This window comes from Bradysia coprophila, chromosome III (assembly GCF_014529535.1).
Source record: "Bradysia coprophila strain Holo2 chromosome III, BU_Bcop_v1, whole genome shotgun sequence".
Taxonomy (NCBI): domain Eukaryota; kingdom Metazoa; phylum Arthropoda; class Insecta; order Diptera; family Sciaridae; genus Bradysia; species Bradysia coprophila.
Window position 1 is genome coordinate 1,217,150 of NC_050736.1, and position 18,146 is coordinate 1,235,295.

General features: G+C 35.9%; 2 protein-coding genes and 1 long non-coding RNA gene across 4 annotated transcripts; 1 reads left to right on the forward strand and 2 right to left on the reverse strand.

Annotated features, from left to right (window-relative positions):
• Nucleotides 1-120: 120 nt before the first annotated feature.
• LOC119076897 lies at nucleotides 121-17,302 on the reverse strand. Of its 2 annotated transcripts, XM_037183913.1 has the most exons (3): nucleotides 16,531-17,302; nucleotides 15,539-15,816; nucleotides 121-886 (listed from the first exon to the last, which is right to left on the reverse strand). In XM_037183913.1, the coding sequence occupies exons 1-3, from the start codon at nucleotides 17,258-17,260 to the stop codon at nucleotides 641-643; spliced, it is 1,254 nt and encodes a 417-aa protein (XP_037039808.1). In that variant the 5' UTR covers nucleotides 17,261-17,302; the 3' UTR covers nucleotides 121-640. The 2 variants fall into 2 exon arrangements, with proteins under 2 accessions (XP_037039808.1, XP_037039816.1); XM_037183921.1 differs by lacking the exons at nucleotides 15,539-15,816; nucleotides 16,531-17,302 and adding an exon at nucleotides 1,610-2,432 and having other exon boundaries at nucleotides 121-1,158.
• On the forward strand, nucleotides 1,058-1,465 carry LOC119078306. Its single transcript, XR_005087980.1, has 3 exons — nucleotides 1,058-1,177; nucleotides 1,217-1,289; nucleotides 1,327-1,465. It is a non-coding gene; the product is annotated as an uncharacterized LOC119078306 (long non-coding RNA).
• On the reverse strand, nucleotides 6,899-9,924 carry LOC119076157 (transcription factor E4F1-like). The gene is made up of 7 exons (XM_037182845.1): nucleotides 9,526-9,924; nucleotides 9,379-9,457; nucleotides 9,105-9,322; nucleotides 8,971-9,046; nucleotides 8,682-8,899; nucleotides 8,437-8,621; nucleotides 6,899-8,360 (listed from the first exon to the last, which is right to left on the reverse strand). The coding sequence occupies exons 3-7, from the start codon at nucleotides 9,310-9,312 to the stop codon at nucleotides 6,972-6,974; spliced, it is 2,076 nt and encodes a 691-aa protein (XP_037038740.1). The 5' UTR covers nucleotides 9,313-9,322; nucleotides 9,379-9,457; nucleotides 9,526-9,924; the 3' UTR covers nucleotides 6,899-6,971.
• Nucleotides 17,303-18,146: the final 844 nt, after the last annotated feature.

An 18,146-nucleotide genomic window follows, 5' to 3' on the forward strand; every position in this document is an offset into this window, starting at 1 on the left:
TCGTACCCTTATGTATACTCTTGCATACTAAAAGTCAGTCTGTCATGAATTCTCGTCGGGGAAACATCCTTGTGAGGTGACATGTAAAACCAACGTTCAAAAATAAGAAAATTCATGAAATATCAGTTCATATTATACTGTTAATTCCGTTGTCGTTTTTCTTGTTAGGCGTATCTGTAGGGTCTCTTGTTAGGAATATGTATAGGGCTTTGTCTCGTTAGGTATTAGGGATTCTCTGACGACAACGGATATTAACAGAAAAATGTTAAAAACTGATAAGAAAAACTTGGTTTCATTAATTTTCTCATTCTTTAAAGTCAACAAAGATTGTGACTAGCCGAAGATGGGTAATCAAAACTGAAAATGTCATAGTTCATTGGAAGCAAGTTTTGTGGAAAATTTCAACTTTCTCACAAATGTCACCAGAGCGTCATGAGTATATAAAAGTATACGGGGTGATATGCTAAATAAGCATATGAAAGTGCATGACGGTACACTGAATTTTCATATACTTCCATATACTGGTTTTGTATGGGAAAAAATCGAAAAAAGGGTATCCAAATACTTCACAGTTTACAAGGAAATAGTCATATACTTTCATATAGTTTTTCGTCGATTTTTTTTGCTCGGGAACTCTGCCTTAGTCGTACTCTGGATTAATTCTCGATTCAACCATATTCTGTGCAGCTTGCGCCGTTTTAAATACAAAGAAGTCAATGTTAAATACACCTAACACTTCATTTTCATTATCCACTTGATCAGATACCCAATTACTACCCATGTGATTGTCTGTATCGTCACCTTCTTTAAATCCACCACTCTGTATATCATCGCCACCAACAACATCAATGCCGCCACTTAGAATCGACATCGATTTTGGTTTCGGCGCGTTATCGGAGACTTGGTGTACACCATTTTTATCTCTATATGAAATGTATTTCCAAACTTTGACATATACACGACGATATCCGATTGCTTCTTGGGTTGGAATGCCCAAGTCTTCAGCCGACGTAACTACAATGGCATGTCTCGAATAACCATACGTCTGTGTCGTCCATCCTGTATGTGGCATGAGGCTCTTAGTTACAATGTCCTCTCCTTTTTCCAATTTTATACTGTAGCCAAACCCTCCATGGGTTTTAGTGTAAATGCGGATACCTATTTAATAGAAAATTTAGTGATTTAATGGATTATTGCCATCAAGTCAATGTGTGAGAATTTTACAGAGAATGAATCAAATCTCTCGATAAGAGAGTAAAACGATTCGAGTATAACATAAAAAAAGCTTAGTGCTTTTTGAAAAAGTACTAAATTAGGAAGTGAAAGCTCTAGTGAACCAAATTAAGTGATCGAGCATGTAAATTCCCCTGCGAATATACTCAAAGTTAGCATGTACAACATATACAGCCAGACCAGATTGAATAAAAAGTTTAAAGTTCCTATGCTTGCACTGTTTTTTCGAAATGGATGGTCGAACACTTTGAAGCTAATTTAACGTAAGATGTGGATGTGGAGTAGTGTGGTGGGTTCGAATTTGAATTTAAATTAGTTGTTGAGAGTACAACGAGACGTAATGTGTGTTTTCAAAAAAACGGTAGTACGAACATACCTATTGCGGTTTCCTTTTCACACAGAACAACATTTTGAAAGTCCGTAGCTACACCAAGTTTGTTGGCCGGTCTTACATTTGTCATCAATATTGGCACAATTTTATCTGACGAAAGTCCATTATTCCGTATGATTGTAACTATAATATCTCCATTTTCAAAAGAATCGGCACCAACACCAATTAGGTCGGGATGCTTCTTGCGTATAATGTCTGCCATACGCACTTTACTACTGCCGTAAAGAAATTTATCGACCACCATCTGATCTTCAGCTTGTAGTCCAATTATTGCCTCAGTTATATCTTTTAAGTCTTTTGCACTTGGAGACACGAATCGCCATGAACTTGTCTCCGTATCAGCGTGGATGAATTTCTTTTCGATCAAAAGATTACGTAAGTCAGCAAGATTATGACTAACATCGAACCTGAAGGATTGACGAATTGTGTCCGCGAACACATCAAGATTTTTCTTGAGATTGCCCACGAGTATCTTGTTAGTGCCGTAGATATATGCGCTGACTGGAATATATTGTTCCTCGTGTAGGTCAGCGGTTCTAGTTACTTTGCCATTTTCTACTATTGCGAAACGCCAAGTGTCCTCGTCATCGGCATCGATTATAATGTACTTTTTTTCGATCAAAAATTTTCGGAATTCTTCCAGCTTCTTCGTGAAATCGTACTTGGTTAATATTTGGCGTTCTTCAATCACAATACTAATGTCTTGTTCGCTCATTTTAATGATGAAATGGAACTTTTCACGCTATTTTCGCTTGTATTAATTTGATGGAAATAGAATTACAAATCTTTACTTGAATCACAACAGCGGGTCACTTACTGAATGAATAATATAATCGATGTTCTTGCTTATATAATATTCTATGCTTATCTCCGGACCATGTTGTTTATGCCTCATAAAAAAATGTTAAAATTAAAGCAACAGCATTCATGATTGCAACTTTTAATTAACTTTTCGAACTTTTGATTTTTTTTTTTGAGTAACTTTTACAGCCACTCAAATATATACTCTGCCGAAAGTCGTTAGTTTCACTTCACGAACCAAGAAAACCCTTTTAAAGCAAATGCACTGATTGTATTTCAGTTTAGTGAAATAAAGAAATTGTTTTTTACCTTGAACGAACCTTGGAGCGAGCGTCCCGGACTGTGATTGCGTTTTTTACTTTCGTTTTCACACAGTTTGAACTACCTTGTGTGTTATTATTAGTATATTCAACGCACTCAATCAAAAGTGATCATAGTCGACAGCTGCCCAAGAGAGTACTATTATTTGTATGAAATGGTTTTTTACAGTGTGTTACAGTTATATGACACGCTGTTAAGTTTCAGCACCCTATTTAGAGTATCACTCATGAAGTGTGACAAGGCGATGGACTGGCAGCTCTATTTTTCAACATTTTTCTTGAGAAGGTGATAAGAGAGAGCGATGTGGAAACCAGCGGTACAATCTTCAGAAAACTGAGTCAGTTGTTAGGATATGCTGACGACCTAGACTTAATTGGACGGAACGTTTACATCGTTAAAGAGAATTTTACGAAAATGAAGGGTGCTGAGTTCGGTCTAAAGGTCAGTGAGAGGAAAACCAAGTACATGACAACTTCATTGTCTGATGGCAGACCAACGGACCATACGCTGGAGGTGAATGAAAAGGTTGTAGTGCCCGCCTAAGTAAATAAGTACCTACTCATGCAGTGTTATACAGTTATATGACACACTGTCAAGTTTCAGTACCATATTTAGAGTTCTTGAAATGCGTTGGTATATTACGTTACTGCTTTCAATTTTTTGTTTTGACAAGTTGGAGAGCTGGAGAGCTGTATTCCCACTCGTCAAAGGAACAATTTGGAAGCAGTTACGTACTATATTTTACGTGCTTCTGGTCGGTAACAGCAAATAGTCATTTTCATGTTACGGGGAATGATGGCATTCCTAACATTTTTATCGGATTTACGGCCCTTATCATGAAAACTTACCTGTTTGGGACGATTGATCTGAAGCATTTTTGCTTGTAGTCCTCACTTCGTTCAATCGTCCAAAACAAACAGTTTTTTTTTGGTGCTGGAATTCTCCATGGTCTTAAGACAGTTCACATTACAGACAGTTCAAAATTAGAAAGAACCTTGAACCAAACGTTTTTGGAGCGTTTCGAAAATTGCAGATATTAGCAGCAGTGAAACCTTGCTAGCGATTGGTCATTAAGGTGTAGTTTCTCTGACTTTTCGGGAAGTCTTGATTCGATCCACCGAAAATCCGAAATTTTGTGCGACACACTGGTCTGAATGAAAGATAGTGACAAACAAAGTTATGATGATGTGATCTTTTGACTTGCCTCTTGAAACAATTTTGAGAAAAAAAATGTTATGTTCCATGTCACAAACATAATCTTATCGCATAACCGAAACATTTGAGACCAGTAAATTCAGGTAAAGAAAAATTAGGTTTAGGGTTATTTTCGGATTTTTTATCGCTCAAAACGTCTTGGTTGAGACGAGAAATTCATCAATTAAATTGAATCAATTAATTGAAATAAAGTGTCCATTTAGCTTTGGAAGACATCCTAACGGCTAAAAAGAATTGCACGGAGTGACGCTTTCACCCTTGTCAATTACGTATTACCACGATAGAGTAAAGTTAACCAGGCTGGAGCGCTGATTTGACAAGGGACCTGAATAATCTAGTATCTATATTTTTTGTGAATAAAATTTTTCAACTTATGTCAGTGTTCATTTAAGTTGATTTTCATACAGTGTATTAGGTCCCTTATTTGACGTTTCGAAAATGAATCGCTCCTGCCTGGTTTAATTTACTCAGCCGTGGAATTACGTAGAGTATTTTCAGAAGAGAAACGTTTGAGGTGGTTTACGTAGAGATTTTGGATTTCATCAAAAAAAGGTTTAACACTCAACCACGAAGTATATTACTTAATTTAGGAGCTCATTTTCAAAAAATCTCCAAATAACTCTGATGATTGGGATAAAAAGTTCAATTTTCAAAGAATTCTTAAAAGGAAAATAACTCGGATTAAGAGTAATTATAACTAGAGAGGAAATTCGTACGACGAAATGTGGTCCCAACATTAGTTTGTATAGCGCCTGTATTATAATATAATCTGGGATGTTGATTCATTTCTCTAGCTCAATTTCCGTCAGATTGATGCACATATTTGGGGTCTTTCTAGACAATTGCAACTTACGCAAATGGTGGTTGTGATTAGGGCATTTCTTAACTTCCACCATGCAGTATTGATGTCGTAAGTGGACCGCGGAATTTGATCTCGAGTAAACGAGTGGATGTAAGAGGATGTGCGCTAGTTAGACCCTTCCTTTTTTGGTTGTCAGACAAGCGAAAACGAGAAAAAAAATGGTGTCGGGAATCTCGCACACGCGAATCCTTTTACGAAATGTAACGAAAATTCATGATTGTCCGAATTTCACCACTTAGAGGTGAGGTGTGCGAGACTACCCTACCAAACAAATGGGAAAAAGGTAGTGGATAGTGAGCTGAAAAGCGAAAAGTGAGCTTGCACAAATTTAAATGACGATAGGTCAGGGCTTATTATTGGGAATTTCAGTTCTCAAAATTCTAAAAATTTTTAAAAAATTCTAAAATTTGTCAAAATTCTAAAAAAATTCCTAAAACTCTTAAAAATTCTTAAAAAACTCCAAAAAAATCCAAAAAAATTCTTCGAAAATATTTTGCATTTAATATGATTAAATTTTTAGTCTACTACCTTGACTGAAAGTCAGGGTTTTATGACAGAAAATAACCTTAAATGTTCGTAACGACAATATGATATTTTGAAAATGTTCTACATTGGCATAAAACGTTAAATACGGAAAACGTCCGTACACTTGTTGCCGCGATAACTCAAGTAATTCTTTACCGATTTTCAAAATTTTGGTTTTAATCGACGGAGAATGAAAATCATGAGGTTAAATTCGTAGATGGGCAATATTGAAGTTGTAAGATAGAAGTAATTCTTTACACAACTTCTTTTCTTTTTATTACCACGCCATTTTTTCGTTGGTTGGTTGAGTGGTCATTAAGTTCTAGAAATTGAGTTTGTATAAGGACAATGTTCGTTAAAACAAAAAAAATATTGTAGAAGATACCTAACTTCACTCGGTCTTAGTTCAGTAAAGTGAGTTTTAAAAGTAAGTTTAAGCATGGATTTACATGACATTAAATGTTTTCTGGTGGTTCCGACCAGTAGGTGGCTAAGTTCGAAGAAGTTAATTTTTGCGTGAAATTATATTCTTAAAAGAATATTTTTCATGCTTATAGGACATATGAAAGGAAATATTTGAACGAGTGTAAATATTGCGGCCAGAGTAAAGCAAGGGCCGTAATTCATACGACTTTAATTAATTCAAGAGGTAGGCAAGAAAAAGTAGACTCATATTTATTGGATGTAAAACACAATGAAAGTAAATGGATAGGTATGGCCAAACGTTCAAATTTGTTCTAGCCGGAGCACATACGGATTTGCATGACGCCGCCTCAAACGAACTCCGTATGTGCTCTGACTTGTATGGACTGGCCATACCTACTTATCTACTTTCATTGGTAAAACATCGCTCGCTCAACCTTCAACTCACAGCTCTCTTTGTTTCTTCAGAAAATTAAATAAATTTTGAGTTTTCTAAAGGGTCAGTGAAAATAAAAGAGATTCAGAATTAATGATGTAGCAAATAGACCATTCTTGTATCGCTTTTTCATCTGCCTATAATTTTATGTTCTTAGAAATACCAGCTTGTTTAAAAACGGTGAGAAGACTGGGACTGCAATTATTGCAAAACTTAGTCAGTCAAGTGACCCGACCCACCTAAGAGGTGGGGCCTAGTTTCAAACTCAAACGTTTTGTCCAGCTCGTTTAAGATGGGTCGGCACTATGTCAGGGGCGACTTCATCAGTCGAAATCGTCTTAGACACAACTTCATCTGATAAAATTGAATTTTGAATTGTCCGATTTGATAAACGTAACTGACAAATGAATTGCACGAATTTATCTTTTTACAGCAAGAACAAAAAAATTCTTAAAAAATTCTTAGAAATTCCTAAAAATTCTTGAAAATTCTTGAAAATTCCTAAAAATTCTTTAAAATTCCTAAAATTCTTTAAAATTCTTAAAAAATTCCCAATAATAATTCCTGCGATAGTTCCATTAGAACAATATCGATTGTTGATCCTAAAACTAGCTTTCCTGCCTCACTGTCAAAACGAAAAATCAAACGAAAGAATTTTTGAAATATTTTTCAACTTTATTAAACATTCCTAACACTACCGTCAAACTGGTAAAATGAGCGATTGTTTTAACGATCACATCAGATTATTAAAAGTCACAGCGTTCTCATAAAACGTTATGCACAATTTTCTCATGAGCTCTGCGACCCGTCGAAAATGTAAAAGTCGCATCACAGTATCTACAAGATATTTTCGTTTCTTTGTGTACGGCCATGTGTCTGCTCAAATATTTGCGAAGCTTGAAACCTTTCTTACATAGCGGACATATGTGTTTAAGGTCGTGGGTATGACACAAGCGATGCTTGCGCATTCTCAAACTATTCGAAAATGTTTTATTGCACAGATCGCATTCAGTGGGAGTGATATCGTGTCTTTTCATGTGTTGCTTGAGTGCACCTTTGGTTGTTCTAAGGCCACATAGATGGCACTGATACTCCAAATATTTCTCGAAATGACCTTTAACATGGCAAACCAAATACTCGCGTTGTTTGAGTGTTTTTTCACAAATGTAACAGTTGAACTCCCTGTAATCGTTAGCGAAGCAATTGAAATCGTTGTCCGTTACATATTCGTCGTGGATATCCTTTAGGTGTGTCCTAAACTCGTTGTGATTCGGAAACCAGTCTTTGCACATGGCACATCTGTGCCGTCTTGGATCCGATTCGTTGCTTATCGACGGTTCCATTTCACATTGATAGCATCGGAGAATTTGACACTGGTGTCTTTCCAAGAAATGAGTCCGATATGTAATGTGATCCGGAAAGCATTCTTCACATTCTTGACACATGTGCTGTCTAGGATCCGATTCGCCGACGGCTGGCTCAAGTCTAGATTGATCGCATGTCACCTCTGGAGTGCATATTAGATGAACTGTTTCATCTGTAATTTTGCCGGTCGCATTTGAGCCTTTGGATATTACTCCGCTTCTGCGTGAATGGGAATTGTTTGACAGCTTCAATTTTTCAGCGAATTCGGCAGGCAGTGGAGGTATTTGAATCGGTTTAAATTTAGTGGGCAATTTGGTTGTTGGTGTTGCATCTACTACATCCATCGTTTTTACTATTTTGATATTGCAAGGCCGAGACACGAGGAGATCTTTGATGTTAATTGTCGGTGATAAAGGTCTTTTCAGTGATGGAACTAATTCGGTCTTGACTGCACTTATTGTAAATGTTGTATCTTTGTGCGGTGGTTTCGATTCGGTTATTGTGTTAGTTAGTTCCTGGAATGTTTCGCTAAATTCAGACTCCTCTGTATCGTTGTCAGTTATCGTGCAACTGACGAATTCGGGTGATGGTAAGTACTCCGGCGAAACAGATTTTTTCGTCTGTAAAGTTTTGTCGAAGTGAGTATTGATATGGTTCATCATGGCATGACAATCGTCGTTGACTGCGTTGCAGTAACAACATGAGAAGGAAAATCGTCCATTTTCATTTCGAAGGATGTTTCCTGACTTAGAGAAGGACATTTTGTCTTTCGTTGATATCGACACGATCTGAAATTGATTGAAATGGATTGGATAAACGTACTTGTGAGTCCTTGTGACGAACACTTAACAAGTTAATTCATACCCGGTTCGGTGACATCAGATGAAATTTGCTCATTCGGTTGTGGGTTCTTGAAATTGCTGCCGAAGTCATTACATTATCGGCGGGTTTAGTATCGCAAACGAAAGTTTCATAAGAATGCACGGATCCACCAGTGTCTAGATTAGTCGCTTCCTCTATCAAAGTTTTTCTTTGTTTTGTTCTCATATCTATATTGAAAGCTTAAATGAAATCAAGGGTTCGCTTCAAGTAAAAAATGACTGAAATACCAATCATGTAATGAGCGTGACAGACGTAAATATTTTTTGATGTGGCTGGAACCACGTCGCGTAGTCCTAAGGCTGTTATCCAGGCAGATAGTTTCAATTCTGAAATTTGATTCAGTTTTCCGTTGGTCATATCCTTTGAAATACGATAGAAACTGCATTGACCGCCTTGATTAGACACCACACAATCTGCTACTGAGCATCTCAGAATTTTCGACTTACTAGAAAAGCAATTTCTTTGTTTTAATTTTCAAATCGCACAAAGAAAAACGATCACGGTATAGCTACAAACCTGTCTCTTGGATAGCGTAAATTCATTGTAGGCACCCAGTCCATGTTATGTATGTCTTGCAATGCGGCCATTTTTCCTGGAAATTATTTTCTAAACTCAAACGAAAAACTCAGCGTCTACCTTTACAGTATTACCACTGATGAAATGGTTATCACAAACTTGTAACTTCTCCCATGATTTCGGATCAGACGTAGTTTTTCCTATAGCCGTTAGCCAAGCATTTCGACGTTGCTTCGATAACTTCTGAAAGGATTCTGTTTGATTGTTGATCATTGGAACCATGAACATTTTCATCTCATTTCGGTCTGCGCCCGCACATCCCCAAACGGAGCACGATTGCATGATCTATGATCTATAATCGAGGAGGAATTAATAGAACGTCAAACAGAGTGCCTTCAATGGACCGACCTTTATTATCAAAATATTTATTTTACGGAAGAGATGAGCGAGATTTTCTAGCTTTTCTAGTGTGGTCGAAAGTCGTCACCTGAAGAAATTAAGCCAAGATCATGTCAATAAAGAGGAAGGACGAATATCGACATAATAATACATTACCAAGGGGTAGCGATGGAGTCATCTCAACAAAAATTTTGGGAATCAATTCCGGTATTCCAAGTATTTTCCCGACGTGTCCCTTAGTATAAAAACGTCTTTCTGACAATGGTTTACGTAAAAAATGTAACGGATGTCTCAAATGCGTACTGTGGAAGATTTTCTGTAAACTCGTTTCACTTCACGGTGAATTTAATTGACTTTATTAGAGAATAAATCTTTGAACACAGTCTCGTAAACAATCTTGTAAACAAAACCGGGAAAGTGTGTCAAACACAATTTGACAGCTATTTCCAAATCGTTGGCGGCTCAAAGCGCTAATTTGAGGCAACATTTCAAAATAGCACCGCAACATGAAAGTGGTTAAAGGGGAAACAAGAAGCAAGGACTAGGTTTGTCAAAGAATTGTAAAATTTTAATCCAAAAAACCCATTGAGTCATAATAATTAAACAAAAATTCCATTCTCTTTGTAAAACTGCGTGAAGACAATAAATCGAGCATGTAGTCTGAGAGTTCAACGCCTTCAACCATCGGCGAAATGTTCTTTTTTTCAGCCTTTTCCGAAAGCCTGAAACCATTCACTAATGTTGTTATTGCAATTATTGGAACCGCATTAGCACTAATATCTTCGTTAATGTCATCCAATGTCGGAAAGCAGCCGGGGTAGTTCAAAATTGATAAGTTGCTTATTAACTCCTGATGGTACCAATGAAGAAGTTCACACAGTTCCTCGCTAGCCACAACACTGCTTGAAGAGGAATAGAGTAAGTAGGCAAGGTCGATAGAGGGTGACGCCCAATATCCGGAAGAGTAGTCGAGCTGGAAGAAGGAAACTTGAAATCAGATGGAAATGTACAGAGACTTGTCCAATCATTTACACCTGGCGGTGATAAAATTTAGGTTCTCTTGGGAAAAATAGACTCTTACCATAATTACATCCATCGGTTTCTCGTCCTTATCATATAGGTACACTAAAATTTTGATAAATTAAGACATGGGATCGTCGTTTTTGAAAAATCAAATTTACTTAAGTTATTTGACCACAGGTCTCCGTGTACTATCACATTAAACTTAGATGTCTTGAATAAATTTTCTGCTTTTCCAACAATTTTCGTCTCCAGATTAACCAGCTTTGATGATATTTCCTCAAATCCTGTCCAGGAAGCAGACGCTACAGCACAAATTTTTATTGGCTTCTCGAAGAACTGAAGGAATTCTGGTGTGTCAGAAGTTAATAATGGATGTTTGTATATATTAAGGAGAGGCGGATCCTTTAATCCAAAAAAAAATAATTTCAAAACATTCGGACACTTGATGCAACAATTTTACTTTGAATCCGAAACAGGCTGAGACTGCATGTAATTTAGCCAGTTTCACTAAGCATATCTTTAAGTGATTGTAATCAAGACCCATACAATTGTCCACTTTTTTATAACTCTTCTTACATAGATCTTCGAAAACAATCAAAGAAGATGAAATTTCTGCTATGTAGCATCTGCGGAATGTTAAAACTGGTTACTTTTAGTCCTTTTAGTCACGCACAACACCTTTTCTGATAGGAAAGTTTAATTTTAAATGAAATCTCCCTATTCACCGACATACTGCTCTTCATCTACAACAAAGGTGACGGTTAGTGTTTTCTTAGAACATGTTAAAAATAATGAAGTAAAAGATGCGATATTTTGAATAAGGAATGAATAACAGGTTCTATTATCTACGTTGATATAATTGCCATAGCTCCAAAGTTTAAAAACATAAGACTTTAGTGATAGTTTCCCTATAACTTACTGACAATCTATTATTTCGTGTTACCTCGGCGCAAAAACTGTGTCCGAAATTTTCTCGTTCATAGTCCTGTACAATTCCGGCAAAATATCCACATGGAAAATAGCTTCTTTTAGAAAAACATTCCTTTTTCCCGGCACTTCCTCGGCATCTGTGCCGACCCCACGAGTCTTTACCATAAACGTACTGCAAACGATGTCCATGTTCTCGTTGTCACAAAACGAATAGTACAACTTCACTCTAGTCATACGAATTCCATAGCAATCGTCTTTCGTTCCATCGAACGTAAAATCTTTAAGAACGATGGCATCGGTGTCAAACTTTCTTTTCAGAATATTTTCAAAAAACTCATTGTTAAGTGATGGGTGCTCTTGTAAGAATTCTACTTGCTCAGACATAATGTCGCTGTATACTGAAATCGTTTGCGATAAAATGAATTATGTTCGTAGAGAAAAATTGCAGTTCATTAAAATCAACTTTTGTTTACAGATTAATCCATCTGTAAAATGGCGTTGAATGGATTTTTATGGAACTTAAAGGCAATAAATTACTGTTACAGAACATTAAATTTGTATCGCATAGTGATTACCTATCAAAAAATTCCGCCGATGGTCGTTTTACGTCGTGAAAAGTACCAAGATTGGTGTCTAGGCATCTAACATGAAACTGCACTTTAAACAAAAAGTAACAGATTCAATGCTTATGTTATTGCGAGACAATACGCTTGCCGTTTATAAAAGGTTAACATATGGAATGGACTCAACGACCAGTTTGTAATGTACAATATATTTGAGTTTTCAAACTGTTAAAATTGAAATTATTCTGAAGAACCGTTCAGAATAAGTGTTTAAGAGGGCAGACTAGGTGTGAAGTAGGCTATATATTGAAAAATTGGTTTTAAAATTAATGTAAATTAATGAAAATCTGTTCCAGCAATTAGATGAGCAATATGTTTATCTATCTCTAAAAAATGAAAAACGATTTACAATAAGCAACAGTTGGAAGAAAACCGATTTCCAAAAAAATATTGCATAGCCTAACTTTAAGCGACGTTCATATTTTGGAAATTTGTTTTCTTCCAACTGTTGCTTATTGTAAATCGTTTTTCGTTTTTTAGAGATAGATAAACATATTGCTCATCTAATTGCTGGAACAGATTTAATTTAAAACCAATTTTTCAATTACAGCCTACTTCACACCTAGTCTGCCCTCTTAAGGATTCTTTTGAAAAAAGGCTACCTGAAATCGGAAGCTTTTCCCATTGGAATTTTTTATATGTAATGTGCCTAGAAGGTTATTCGACCCTAGAAGCCAAAACTACTTTCAAAAAAAATCTTAAACACTTCTGTGGCTATGAAAGGTGACCAAAACCGAAAACATGCCTTTTCGGACTGAAATGTCTCTAGTTACACGAAACGTACAAGGTTTTGTGGGGTGTCGTTGAAAAGGTAACGTACTCTCAGAACAAATACAGTCATATGGGGGCTTGGAAGCATCTACGATGAAATATGACCACTTTTACACTTCAAATTCTTATAGTTTATCGTAGATGCTTCCAAGCCTCCTTAAATGTCTATATCTCTCTTTATATATTGTCCTATTAAAAATTGCAAATGTTGAAAATCCCGTCGCGTCCGAATAATAACTGAATATAGGTCAATGTAGCTGGATAAATGTACATGAAAGATTCCCCAAATGACAGCAACTCGCTAAAATCATTTTTATCGAGATAATATATTTTTACGAAAATCTATATGGCGACTGCCGACCATTTAGGTAGGCAACTAAAAATAGTTCCCTAGACAGTCTTCATTACTTTCCAATAAAAAAATCATAAAAATCTGTTGACCGGTCATACTGCCGACAGACGCAAAAACACAACTTATATCACTGTACGATCGAGTATCTCGACTTTGGCTTTATCCGTAGACCATAAGTTACGTCACGCTATTGACAAAATTTCTTTTTGCTCTGATTTATGTGGTCAGTGGTCAGTAGCTTTCATTGTCTATGTATAACTGCATTTAGGGTAAGTTTACTTACCTTCTTCAGACATCATGTATCTTTGCAGCAGAAAAAATAAAAGCAAAAACCAATTAAATTAAACAAATCGAAATTATATTAATGAAAATGAATAAAATTTGAAACAAAAAAAAAACGAAAAAGTTACAGAACTAATAACAAATTTGAAATAAATTTACTTTGTCACCTACAAAATAAAACTTAAGTAGAACAAAAAAATTCATTTGATTCGTTGTGTTTAACATACGGCTCAAGTTAACAAAACTCATACCGAACTTTTCTTCAGCTATCTTGTCAGGTGGTCCACTTCTTATACGTACAGATGTACGCTCTTGGTATGAGTGGACCAGCTGATGTTTGAAGCAAATTTCAGTACAAGACTGGTTGATATTAACTGCAATAACTTATATCATATTCAACCTGCGAATTCAATTAAAATCTTTAAGAGGATTAAGTTTTATTGATTAAATTAAGTGATTACAGTTAGTTATAAGTTATTGGGTTAAATATACAACTTTTGCTACATATACATAATGGGGGACTGAAGTTTCAATAATTTCGATAGACAACATTATTCTAAGCAACAAATTATTCAAAACTATCGCAAAATTATAAACATTTATATTTTTAATTAATTGTTTTCTGATTTTCAAGGATCAGTCAAACATAAAAAAGACTATACGTCTCTATATGCCTCTCTTTTCTTCTCATGTCATTTTTTCTTAATTCTCTCACGAAAAAGGTTTGCTTTTAGTTTGAATTTGGGTCGTAGCCGTAATTCAAATATGAATTAAAAGTACAAAACTTGAAAATTCTGTAATAGTGTAGAACAATTTTTTGTTTACAATAACATTCTTAATTAAAATACAAAAAATGTCAAAAGTTCAATGTCCCATTGAAGAATAATTTTATTTTTCTTTTCTGATTTCAAACAAAACTTTAAATTACTATCATTCATTATTTAACAACAAAACAAGTGGACTAGTTTTACTTATAAATGTCTTTGTTGGTTTTACAATGGTTGTTAGTTTAGTGTTTCTTTTATAAATATTTTTTTTACCTTTTTTATAAAAAACATTAACTCTAATTGCTACAGCTATACGCATTATGTTCTTCAATTGCTACTTTTCATTGTTCTTAAGAAAGATTTTCCTTACGAAAATAATGGTGCTGTAAATGGTTCTTTGTGTGTTTTCAAATAGTATGCAGTGAATGGCTCTCTGGTGAAAAATTGCTTTCAATGGACTGATGAACAACTAGTATAGACCGAGTACCTGGTATGATTATCAGTTCGTCATAAAACTATGGTTTGGAATCTGCGCTACACTATTACGGGTCATTGAGGGCATGAACAAGTTGAGGTTTGATAACATGTCACTCAATGGATATAACATCAATTACTTTCTTTAAGAAATCTAGAAAACATTTTATTTTACATAAAAAAGACTGAGAGCCTCTAGAACTCAGAACTTACTTCTGTTGTCCATAACACAGCCGTCCTTAAAAACGGAAATTTTGCCCGTGAGGAGAGGTTCTTGAACAAACGAAAAAGAAAGACCCCTAATGCCTCCAGAGCTTTAAGAGATCACGGATTTATACTAAAGTCTCATAATCATTTGGAAAATCTCAAATATCTTGAGCCATGTTAGTTCATATTCACAAATTTTAGAAAATTTTGTTGTAGCCGCCATTTTATATTTGATGAAATATTTCGATTTGATTTGTGTAATGTCAAAGCTTTGGTAATGTTCGACGTAATGTTACATATGAAGGTTTTTTTGCTCTGTGTAATTTGTGCCAGTATATTTGTGTGTTTTTCAACGTTGTTTCAACAGATCTCAAATGTTGTTCATCCTCGCTCGTATATGTGTATAACATAAATGAAATAATGGGGAATACCAGGTGATTTTGTGTTTATTTCTCAATGCGTCACATTTATTTGTCGATATTTCAAGATAAGTCTATGCCTTAGTCGTACTCTGGATTAATTCTCGATTCAACCATATTCTGTGCATCTTGCGCCGTTTTAAATACAAAGAAGTCAATGTTAAATACACCTAACACTTCATTTTCATCATCTACTTGATCAGATACCCAATTACTACCCATGTGATTGTCTGTATCGTCACCTTCTTTAAATCCACCACTCTCTATATCATCGCCACCAATAACATCAATGCCACCTCTTAGACTCGACATCGGCTTCGGTTTCGGCGCGTTATCGTCGACTTGGTGTACACCACTTGCATTTCTATATGAAATGTATCGCCAAACTTTAACATATACACGACGATATCCCACAGCTTCTTGGGTTGGAATGCCCAACTTTTCAGCCGACGTAACTACAATGGCATGTCTCGAATAACCATACGTCTGTGTCGTCCATCCTGTATGTGGCATGAGCTTCCGAGTTACAATGTCTTTTCCTTTTTCCAATTTTATACTGTAGCCAAACCCTCCATGGGTTTTAGTGGAAATGCGGATACCTATTGAATAGAAAATTTACTGATTTAATGGAGGATTGTCAGCAAGTCAAAGTGTGAGAATTTTACAGTAAATGAATTTATCACATACACGCGGTGTTCGGATGTCAAAATTACTTAACTAGAAGTTTAATTCAAAAATTACACTTCAGGTCTATGTTGTTGTCTCGTTTTCGCTTATGTGATAGAGTACACACTTGTCACTATCAGCCTCGGCAAGCCTCGACTTCTTCGTGACAAGTGTGTAATCAAAGCACCTAGCAGGGTAATAGAGGTTTTTGCAATGACATTATGAAAAAAAGGTATGGAAATATTCGCATACTTCGATTAAAGTACTACTGTATTTTTTTCTATTACCCTGCTTTGGTGCTTTGGTGTAATATATATAAACTCTCTAGATAAGAGAGTGAAACGATTCGGTTATAAAAAAAAGCTCAGTGCTTTTTGAAAAAGTAATAAATTAGGAAGTGAAACCTCTAGTAAACCAAATTAAGTGATCGAGTATGTTAATTTTTCTGTGAATATCGTGAATATGCTCAAAGTTAGCGTGTACAACAGGCATATTGAAGAAATAGTTCAAAATTCCAATGCTTGCTATATGCCAAAAATTAATCTAATTTAATCGTAAGATGTGGAGTCGTGCGAATTTGAATTTAAATGAATTGTTCAGTGTATAACGATAATGTGTGTTTTCAAACAATGGTAGTGCGAACATACCTATTGCGGTTTCCTTTTCACACAGAACGACATTTTCAAAGTCCGCCGCTACACCAAGTCTGTTGGCCGGTCTTACATTCTTCATCAATATTGGCACAATTTTATCCGACGAAAGACCATTATTCCGTATGATTGTAACTGTAATATCTCCATTTTCAAAAGAATCGGTACCAACACCAATTAGGTCGGGATTCTTCTTGCGTTGAATGTCTGCCATACGCACTTTACTACTGCCGTAGAGAAATTTATCGACCACCATCTGATCTTCAGCTTGTAGTCCAATTATTGCCTCAGTTATATCTTTTAAATCTTTTGCACTTGGAGACACAAATCGCCAAGAACTTGTCCCCGTATCAGCGTGGATGAATTTCTTTTCGATTAAAAGATTACGTAAGTCAGCAAGATTATGACTAACATCGAACCTGAAGGATTGACGAATTGTGTCCGCGAACACATCAAGATTTTTCTTGAGATTGCCCACGAGTATCTTGTTAGTGCCGTAGATATATGCGCTGACTGGAATGTATTGTTCCTCGTGTAGGTCAGCGGTTCTAGTTACTTTGCCATTTTCTACTATTGCGAAACGCCAAGTGTCCTCGTCATCGGCGTCGATTATAATGTACTCTTTTTCGATCAAAAATTTTCTGAATTCTTCCAGCTTCTTGGTGAAATCGTACTTGGTTAAGATGTGACGTTCTTCAATCACAATACTAATGTCTTGTTCGGTCATTTTAATGATGAACCTTTGGGAACTTTTCACTTGTATTAATTTGATGAAAATAGAACTGGAAATCTTGAAACACAACAGCAGGTCACTTACTGAATGAATAATGTAAACGATGTTCTTGTTTATATATAATAAATTATATGCTTATCTCTGGACCTGGTTGTTTGTGCCCCATAAAAAATGTTAAATTTAAGCAACAGCATTCACGATTGGTTTGTAAGAGAGTAAACTTCACAGCCACTCAAATATATACTCTGCCGAAAGTCACTTCACGAACCTACAAAACTCTACTAAACCAAATGCAATTAGTTTATTTCAGTTAGTGAAATAAAGAAATTGTTTCTTACCTTGAGCGAGCGCCTAACTAGTGTTGAAATATCGCGACTTCATCGCTTATTTCCGACGTCGTTCAGGAAACTATCATTCGCTATAAAAGCATTTTTCCTAACTAGTATTGAAATATCGCGACTTCGTCGCCTATTTCCCACGTCGTTCAGGAAAAACGTTGTTCCTAAAACCTCGCCTCCGGCTCGAGCTGGAAATCTCTCATTCGCATGCGCTAGGAAAATAACTATTTTTAGTTTCGTCTTCACACACTTTCAACTATCTTATGTGTTATTATTGGTAATACTACGTCACTACTTACAAATTTTTGTTTTGCCGAGTTGAAGAGTTATGGCCCGACCCGAAGGGGGAGGCTGTATTCCCACTCTTCAAAAGAGCAATTTGGAAGCAGTTTCCTACTATATTTTACGTGCTTCTGGTCGGTAAATCCAAATATTCATTTTTGTGCGACGGGCCGAAAACGAGGGCATTTTTAACGTTTTTATCGAATTTTTGGCCCTTTGCATGAAAACTTACTCGTTTGGGACGATTGATCTGAGGCACT